Source organism: Poecilia reticulata, linkage group LG7 (genome assembly GCF_000633615.1).
Source record: "Poecilia reticulata strain Guanapo linkage group LG7, Guppy_female_1.0+MT, whole genome shotgun sequence".
Lineage (NCBI taxonomy): Eukaryota > Metazoa > Chordata > Actinopteri > Cyprinodontiformes > Poeciliidae > Poecilia > Poecilia reticulata.
In genome coordinates, this window is record NC_024337.1 from 30,367,204 (window position 1) to 30,377,144 (window position 9,941).

The 9,941-nt window shown below is 42.2% G+C and overlaps 1 protein-coding gene across 3 annotated transcripts in view; it reads right to left on the minus strand.

Annotated features, from left to right (window-relative positions):
* Window positions 1–6,121, minus strand: part of LOC103468061 (ephrin type-B receptor 2-like) — a 27,445-nt gene extending 21,324 nt beyond the window's left edge. The window contains exons 1-3 of one of the 3 annotated variants that reach the window (XM_008414901.2): window positions 5,961–6,121; window positions 4,820–5,504; window positions 3,038–3,193 (exon numbers count right to left, since the gene is read on the minus strand). In XM_008414901.2, the coding sequence (XP_008413123.1) occupies window positions 3,038–3,193; window positions 4,820–5,504; window positions 5,961–6,017 (898 nt within the window). In that variant the 5' untranslated portion in view covers window positions 6,018–6,121. The remainder of the gene's footprint in view (window positions 1–3,037; window positions 3,194–4,819; window positions 5,505–5,960) is intronic. The other 2 variants (XM_008414900.2, XM_008414902.2) reach the window with 2 other exon arrangements.
* Window positions 6,122–9,941: the final 3,820 nt, after the last annotated feature.

The following is a 9,941-nucleotide window of genomic DNA, read 5'->3' on the forward strand; positions in this document are numbered from 1 at the left end:
ATATTACTGCTGAGTTTCTTCTCAATTTAAACTGATTAAATGCAAAACTAACTTCACAGATTTAAACATTGGATAATTGTGTGTGTGTGTGTGTGTGTGTGTGTGTGTTTTTAAGAACCTGCCAGAAATAAACAACCAATTAACTTCCAGCTCCAAACGAAAGCAGTTCTCTGACGCCCTGTGGTGCAGAAGCACGTTTTCAACGCTAACTTCAGTTCTGCCACTTCTAAAAACAGACAGAATTGGTGCKAAGCATCCATGTCTGGCAGTTCATCACTGAAACAACTYTGGTAGAAAATCTGCCAAACGCAGTCCTTCCCTGGACACCAATTTGTCTCAGAAACCAACCAGACGATGGTGAACGCAAAAATATTCATGTCAAGGATCGAGATTTAACCAAAAATAAACAATAATTTAAGGTTTAATTTGAAGCATAAGTTTWATTTCTAATCATTTAATTATAAACAGCTTCCAGCAGCTGTTTCATATATTAAATGATCTCACTCTTTACAGATACTGGTTAATTGTTGTGTGTAGGAAATTCCTGAATTAATTTCAGTATAATTTTGTTTTGCCTTATGATAAATCCTGAACAAATGCAGCATCTAATTTCTCTGTGCTTGTTCTGATTTGGACCAAACTCCAGGATGCTACAGAGTTACTTTCTGAGCTGCTGGGTCCAGTTTCCACAAGCTGACAGGGATTCTGCAGGTAGGCCCCGAATCTCCCCAAATCCTACAAAATCAGGCAGCTGGCTCACATGCTGAGCATAAACAACGATGATATTAACAACAGAAGCAGTAATAATACTACGAATAATGAATGCATGGAATGTTTTCCACCTGCAGGTTCCTCCTGGCGGCAGCAGCAGATGGATGACCATGGATGTGTGCAGCAGACAGGCTTACCTTCCACAGCCCACACCGACGGCAGCATCCACAGAAAACACACCACGTCCATAATCACAGTTATCCCGCGCGTCTGAGACTGCGACCAGCAAAAGGAGGAAGAAGAAGGAAAGGAAGGAAGGAAGGCAGGAAGCGATGCATCCGTCCAGCAGCAGCGGATGAATTCATTCAGAAACATGGAGCTTCATCCTCGTCATCATCAGCGACAGAAGGGATCATGGCTGGGATCGGTGCTGCCGCCGCGGCTGCGGCCGATCAGGCTGGGAGCGACCAACTGGAGGGACGGGGGGGCGAGCAGGGATGAACAATGGATGGATAGATAGATAGATAGATAGATAGATAGATAGATAGATAGATAGATAGATAGATAGATAGATAGATAGATAGATAGATAGATAGATAGATAGATNATAAGCATGTGAAAAACTGCCTGCTTCATTCACTAAATGTGACACAGCGCCCCCAGAGGTAAGACGCAGCACTGCACTGCTTCACCCAGACGTGGAAAGAACTAAAGATGAGAGTGAAARCTCTCAGGATGAGCCRTGAATAATGTGCTCRGGTATTTTTATCAGTGAGTTCTCGGCTGCATTATTAGCTCTGCTGCCTCGCTGCCTGGGTTGACACGTTCTCTCTGTGGATTCATGGATCCTCTCCTGGTACTCCGGCTTCTTCCCACAGTCCAAAAACCTTCATGTTCACCTCACTGGTTACTGTAAGCTGCCCTTCAGAGTGAGAGAGTCACTTGTCWTGTACTACGATGTGGTCCTGTTATCACCTCTTACCAAATATCTGCTGGAGGTATGAATAGGTCTGTCACAATAATCAATTTATTATTTATTGCCTCTTGTGTCTGTGGGGCTCAGTGCTGCCCCCTATCAGTGAGGCAGAGTTATTGTAATAAACAGTAGCTTTGTTTTGAGACCATTTTCAACTAATATAATAGTAACAATGSAAGAAAACATTCTCAAAGATCAATACATTTAAATTCAAATGAACATTTAATACTGGAACTGGAAGATATKTAGAACATCCAAAACTAAATAAGCAAAACGACAAATAAAAATAATTTTATTTGTTGTCTTTTTAGCAAAATTATCCTTCAGAAAAAGAGATCAAAAGCATCAGACTGAAAACTTTCATTATCATGTTTTTGTTAGAAAGAAAAAAAAGAGAAATGGAAATTAAAGAGCTCATTTTAATTTATCATGCGWTTAACTCATTTATTGCTCATTGCGACAGATATGAACCAAAACCCTTTAAACTCCTCGCATTTTTAATAAAACATCTGATAGTTTATGAACTACCTTTTTAAATTAAAAATGCATGAAANACCAATATTTTATTTCATAATTGTTTTTATCCGATTACTCGATTAATCGTAAGAAAAATCTATAGATTACTCGATTACTAAAATAATCGTTTACCACAGCCCTAGTGTCACGACAGGGTGACAAACATAGCATTTTTAAATAAATATTACAAACTGCAGCTTTAAACATTCATTTGATTCAGGTGTTTTGGAGGAGAGCGTTGGAGGATGGTCACACTAATTAACATAAATGCTCAATCAAACATCATTCTCCTTATTCATGTCATCAGATTATTAATCTGTTGTCCGTACAGAGCACCCAAAATTATACTCAAATAAAAGTAGCCCGGCTTCAGCATATTTTTACTCAAGTAAAGAAAAAAGTATCCATCCTAGAAATTATTCAAGAGTAAAAAAGTATTTGGTAAAAAGTCAAGTGTAACTGATCAAATTATCAATCATTTCATATCTTAAAATAACATCAAATATAAAGTTAAGTGTAAATGTTGGGATTTTGTGGACCAAAGTGACAATAAAACGTATCAAACTTTGACAAAAAGTGCAGGTGTGCGTCTGTTTTTTGGTTGTTTTTCATTCAGTGGGCAGAGAATCCACAAAGTAACGTTTTCAAAAACGTAACTGAGTAAATGTATCTGCCCAACTGTGATTATTCATAGCTCTGCGTGAGAGCAGCTTTTATTCATCATCATCATCATCATCATCATCATCATCATCATCATCATCATCATCATGTGTTTTGTAAAACGCGCTGCATCGCTGCGGACCGGCCGCTGTAACTTCCGGTGTGTTTACGTACTGGTGCACGGCGTCCGGGGAGGGTCGGCGTCAGCGCGGTAGTAGCCGTTACGGCAGATGCAGTTGGTTGCTCCGTCGCTGGTGGTTCGGCTGTTTATGGGACACTGCAGGCATTTCTCATCTCCCTGTGCAGCTTTGAAGRAACCCGACACACAAGCTGGAGAAAGAACAGACAACTGCAGGCTCAGGAAGGGAAACCAGCCGGATATGGTCACATGGCGCCACTTTGCATCAGTCCTGACACACATCAGCGCTCCACATGTTCTGAAAACAATATTTCTGTGTTTCTTTCTTGCTCACATTTTCTCCGGAAAGCATGAGGCCTGCTCATGTCTGCGTCTGAGAAAGGTCAGCTCATCAACATGACGGTTACAGAGACCCCGACAGATGCTGTCACTTTTCATAGCATGTTAGAACATGGGATGCAAGCAGGGCGGGAGGAGCAGGAGGAGGCAGCAGCCAAACGGCAGAGAAATGGTTGTTTTAGATCAACTGTAAATCCTGCAACCTTCACACTCACAGCCAGACCTGAAAATAAATCCAGGTTTTACAGCAGCAGTCTAATCCTACACTGACAAACTGCAGAAAATGTAAAATGTTAGTACAGTTATGCATAATGGGAAAGTCCCTGTTAATGCAATAATTATTGCCAAGGAATCAATTTTTATAAAAGGAATTATCAGTCTGACATATTGAAAACGGTGAATTTACTAACTCAACAACTTTCTATGGAAAATAATATTTAATACAAAACATACACTGTAAAAAACGTCTCTAATTTACAGTTCAATGCCATAATTTAGATACGTTTTTTACAGTGTAGGATCATCGCTTACACTGTAAATAACATAAATATTTAATGTATTATGATTTTTTTTGCTCCTCTGTTTTCCTTATTTCTTAGTTTTCTTTCTACTTTATGGTTTATTCTTCCCGTCTAAGTTAATACAACAAACATGCAAAAATAGTTCTTACATTTTAGATCTTCAATAAATAACATTGTTTTCCTAAAAAAATAAAATAAATCAGCCCACTTCACTTGCTTAATCTTTGTTTTCTTACTTTTGACCTGATGATTTTGGCTCATGTGACAGAAAGTTTAGACACCCCCTGAATTAAATCTTTATTCACTTTGGGTCGTTGCCATGGCAACAAACAGTTGCAGCTGTAGTTGGTGCAGTCACATTCGTGTTGTTCAAAATGTTTTATAATGCATAGTGACCCAATTCAGCAGATTCACGGCATAATCTTAAAGGGGCAGTGTCATGTAAAATCAACTTATATGTTATAATGTTTTTCCTTCATCAAAAACAAAACTAGAGTGTTTTGATTCTTTCATGCATGTTTGAGAAATCCTTTAATCTCCGTGGCAACCATTCAGCTGTGCAAAGCGCCTGGGTGGATGTAGCCCCGCCTCCGAGATGCAGCTCCTCCCCCCACTCAGCTCCTTCAGACTAGCCAGCAGCAATCAGCAAACAGCTGTTGGAGCTGCTGAGCTCATTATAGCTCAGCAGCTCTGGTAAGAACGATGTTAAAGGGTTTTAACAGAGGAAAGAGCAGGAGCTTTTAAAGAGACAGAGGCCCAATTTCAAGGAGTCAAGAAGTCAAACTTAAGTCATGTTTTATATTTATAGCTTTCTTTTTTATAACAACTGAAGGTAACATTGTTACTTTGTATGCCATAAAATGGCACTATGTGCCTGGAAGACACGTGATACTGGCCCTTTAAGGAAATGTCCTCTTCAGCATCACACCTGAATGCAGACAGCAACGTCTTCCTTACCTTGGCAAAGTGTGCCGTTCTCCAGCGCCTCGTGCCCGGCCTTACACATGCAGCGGCCGATGGGAACCATCCACTCCCCGTCCCCGTTGCAGTACAGCTTGATGGGAACGTCCACCTCCTCCCCGTTGGGGACACACACTCCTCTGGCCGCCACCAGAGAGGTGCTCTCTGCTCCGGACAGAGTCTCAGGGAACACCGCCCCGTTCTGGATCACCCGCGGACATTTCCTGTAGTACACCTTGACGGCGATGATGGACATGCAGGCGCCGTAATCCTGGAAGGCCAGGTAGAATCCCTTACGAGAAACGGGTCCGAAACTTCGAACTTCGCTGTTGATGTTCATTATGCGTCCTCCCAGCTCCACCTGGGAGAAGCTTTCGTCGGCTGCTATCGTGTCCACCTTCACCCAGGGGTTCTCCATCCAGGGCGGGAACGCTTTGCTGGCCACGTCGGACTCCGACTCGTAGTAGTACAGGTTGAATGTCTCCTTGCAGGAGCCGGGAACGTTGGGAATGGAGCTGCAGTCCCGCACTGAGAACTTCATCTGGACGTGGATGCGCTGAGCGCCGCGGCGCTGGATGAACCGGGTCCGGATCCAGTTGTTCTGGCTGTTGTCAAAAACATTGCAGACCTGGTACGTTCGGATGGTATTCATGTGTTCATCATAGCCACTCACTTCTTCCCACTGAAACAGAAACACAAACACAGACCCACAAATGTTATCTTTGTTTCAGCTGTTTAATTTAGCTTCACTGTTTCTCTCACGGGGGCTGCACAGTGGTGCAGTTGGTAGAGCTGTTGCCTTGCAGCAAGAAGGTTCTGGGTTCGATTCCCGGCCCTGGTCTCTCTGCATGGAGTCTCCATGTTCTCCCTGTGCATGGTGGGTTTTCTCCAGGTACTCTGGTTTCCTCCCACAGTCCAGAAACATGACTGTCAGGTTAATTGGCCTCTCCAAATTGCCCCTAGGTGTGAGTGTGTGTGTCCATGGTTGTGTGTCTCTGTGTTGCCCTGCGACAGACTGGCGACCTGTCCAGGTGACCCCGCCTCTCGCCTGAAACGTTAGCTGGAGATGCACCAGCACCTCCTGACCCCACTGAGGGACAAGGGTGTAAGAAAATGGATGGATGGATGTTTCTCTCACCCCTTGTGACGGGTAGATGGTCCAGCCYAGTTCTGCTGTTGCTGTCGTTGAATCCATCAGAACTTCTGCAGAAAAGGCAAAAGGAGGAAAAGATGGTGAAAGAATTCAACTTTTTTTGTTCTTTCAAAAACACTGGAACTAGAAGACATTTTAAATACCAAAGTAAATAAACAAAACAGCAGAAAGAACAAATAAAATTAATTATGAAAAACAAAACTGTCCTTCAAAAAAGGGACGGTTGAGACTTAAAAACCAGACTGAAACTTTTACCATCCAGTTTTCGGTAGAAAAAGAGAGAAAAGGGAAAAATGAAAATTATTGAGGTTGTTTGAATTTATTATGCAATTAATTGATTTATTTTCCTCCGCAGGGTGGCTGGGCTCTCCCTTAGAGAGAGAAGCTCGGTCATCCAGGAGGGACTCAGAGTAGAGCCGCTGCTCCTCCACGTCGAGAGGAGCCAGTTGAGGCTCGGGCATCTGGTCAGGATGCCTCCTGGACGCCTCCMTGGTGAGGAGTTCAGGTCCCACCGGGAGGAGGGGAGACCCAGGACACGCTGGAGGGACGATGTCTCTCTATGGCCTGGGAACGCCTTGGGATTCCTGGAGGASCTGGAAGAGGCTGGGGAGGGAAGTCTGGGCCTCCTGAGGCTGCTGCCCCCACGACCCGACCCCGGATAAGATGGATGGACGGATGAACCACGGCTGTTAGCCTGTTTTGCTAAATGCTATCAGCAGCTGGACACCAGCCAAAGTCAGGAACTCCTGTGACCAAACCAGAGAAGATGGAAAAACCTGGACTGTGAGTTTCTGTCTCTGCAGCTTTGAGGTTAAAACCACTAAAGATGCTAAAGTTTGAGGTTCGATCTGCTGGTTTTCTGCTGCACACAACATTTCTCAAGATTATTTGTTAAAGGTTAAAATTAGTTGTTTATTCTGTTGTCTTCAATTGTCAATTACATCGTTTTTCTTTCCATGTTCGGCAAAATGAAACAAGCTCAGAGTGAAATAATTAGTCAGAAATGACTGTCAGGGTTTGGCTGGTCGGGAGCGACGCTACAATGTGAGCAGCACTGCTGCAACCAAATGGCCCATTTTTCCGGGTGATCGCTTCCTGTTAGCGTCAGCAGCGATTAATGAGGAGCAGGGAGCGAGTGGAGAGCCAGGTGTTGGAGCCACAGTTAGGCAGGAACAAAGAGGCCACCAGCGCTGACCTGCAGCACATTTCACATTAATCTATTCACCCCCACAGTTCAAAACTCAAATTCCCACGAACTGCTTCATGCTTAGTGTGTTTTTAATGTTGGTAGCTTCCATTATGATGCCATTGTCAATGTCTCGTTTGAGGATATTGTATTGAAATCACATGTAGAGACACTTTTTAATGTTGCTTTAATTTTTGAAAAATATCTTCTATTTTTGGAAGAAAATGTCACTTCACAGGTTCTGTGGGTGCAGCTTCTGCTGCAGCTTCTGCTCCAACAGGACCTGCTGCAGCTTCTGCTCCAACAGGACCTGCTGCAGCTTCTGCTCCANGATAGATAGATAGATAGATAGATAGATAGATAGATAGATAGATAGATAGATAGATAGATAGATAGATAGATAGATAGATAGATAGATAGATAGATCTATCTTAGTTTTTTTTAAACAAATGACCATTTTTATTGTCATTTTTATCACTATTTCATTGTTTTTGAATATGAGACAATTTGTAAAATATTGTACAGAGAGAAAAATAAAGATCATATTATGAAGAATAAGTTAAACTCAACTGTCCCATCCCTGAACTTGGCATATTAAAGTTTATTATATCACATTTCAGCATCACGGCAGAGCAAAGCGTTTTATTTTGAAAGCATAAAAAGCGTCAGATTGTGAACAGTTGTGAAAACCAAAAACAAATATTTCCTTTTGTTAAGTTTCATTGTTAATATAATCAATACACATCAGATATATTGATCGATGTTCCATTTATTATCAATCAAAGGAAACTTGATTTAAAGGAACTCAGGGTTTCAGCTGTTTTGCAGTTTTCTGGAAGTTTGTTCCGGATTTGTGGTGCATGGTTCTGGTTCTGGTTCTGCTCTGCATCCACAACCAGAACCTGAGAGGCCTGCAGGCTGATCCACAGCTGATATTTAAGCTTCATTTATAAAGTAACATAAATATTTTAAAGTCTATTCTCTGATCTGTTATGACAAAAGTCTGTTGTGCCTCTCAGAATATCCTTTATCTGATTTATATTTACAAATTCTAATACTGTGGATTAATAGAAATAGTCKCAGCAACAGTGATAATAAATTTAGTTTAATATCCATTTATGATCATGTTTTTAAAATGTTTGGACTTTGCTTGAGTTCTTTGTGCAGAACTTATTAATTTAATGTCTCCCAGATAAACTAGGATATAAATTAAGTACAAAATCAAAAAGCATAAAGAATGTAAAAGTATATAAATACAAATAAATACATAGATGAATAAATACACCAGTCGTGCATATGGTTCAGTGGGTCTGTGGGCCTCAATAGAGTTAGGTAGCCAATTAAACTAAAGATCATTTTACCAATGAACTCGTGTGTCAGACTTATGAAGTTATATCATTTAGAGAATCTGTTGYGTCYATGTTTTTAGTTTTAGTCTTAATTGTTAACCAGGACTCCGCTCTGATTCTCAGCTTCTTGGCGGCTAAATCTGCAGAGACTCCACAGCTGATCTACACGAGCCGTTTCATAACTGGAAACTGGAATGAGCTGAAGAGCATGAGTCAGAAGGAAGATTCAGGAGCAGCGCTGACACTGGAGAGAGAGAAGGAAAAAAGAGAGCGAGAGGCAGAGAGAGGGACAGAGAGAGAGAGAGGGACAGAGAGAGAGAGGGAGAGCTCTGGGAGGAAATAGAGCAGAAGAATATGAGCTTGACAAAAAGGAATCCAGCCTGCCTCCAGATGAGTGAGGGCTGCAAAACAAGAGATTAAAGGAGCCCAGGGCTTGTTCCCATGGAAACCTTTGCCCATGGAGATGGCAGAGAGAATGCAGCAGATTGTAGGTCAGACGCGCCATCAGCGGTCCAATCAGATGTAAATCTGTCCTGACTTGAGGGTCATAGAATCAGCAGCAAAGCTGGTTGCTCTCAGTTGCTGCTTTCACTGTTGGGGTTCCACTTCCTGGTTAAAAAAAAAAACAGGCTTCTTCTGGATCCTGTGACTGCTCTGTTCAACAAAGAAAATAACAATATGCAGAATTAGAAATAAATNGTAAAAGTATATAAATACAAATAAATACATAGATGAATAAATACACCAGTCGTGCATATGGTTCAGTGGGTCTGTGGGCCTCAATAGAGTTAGGTAGCCAATTAAACTAAAGATCATTTTACCAATGAACTCGTGTGTCAGACTTATGAAGTTATATCATTTAGAGAATCTGTTGYGTCYATGTTTTTAGTTTTAGTCTTAATTGTTAACCAGGACTCCGCTCTGATTCTCAGCTTCTTGGCGGCTAAATCTGCAGAGACTCCACAGCTGATCTACACGAGCCGTTTCATAACTGGAAACTGGAATGAGCTGAAGAGCATGAGTCAGAAGGAAGATTCAGGAGCAGCGCTGACACTGGAGAGAGAGAAGGAAAAAAGAGAGCGAGAGGCAGAGAGAGGGACAGAGAGAGAGAGAGGGACAGAGAGAGAGAGGGAGAGCTCTGGGAGGAAATAGAGCAGAAGAATATGAGCTTGACAAAAAGGAATCCAGCCTGCCTCCAGATGAGTGAGGGCTGCAAAACAAGAGATTAAAGGAGCCCAGGGCTTGTTCCCATGGAAACCTTTGCCCATGGAGATGGCAGAGAGAATGCAGCAGATTGTAGGTCAGACGCGCCATCAGCGGTCCAATCAGATGTAAATCTGTCCTGACTTGAGGGTCATAGAATCAGCAGCAAAGCTGGTTGCTCTCAGTTGCTGCTTTCACTGTTGGGGTTCCACTTCCTGGTTAAAAAAA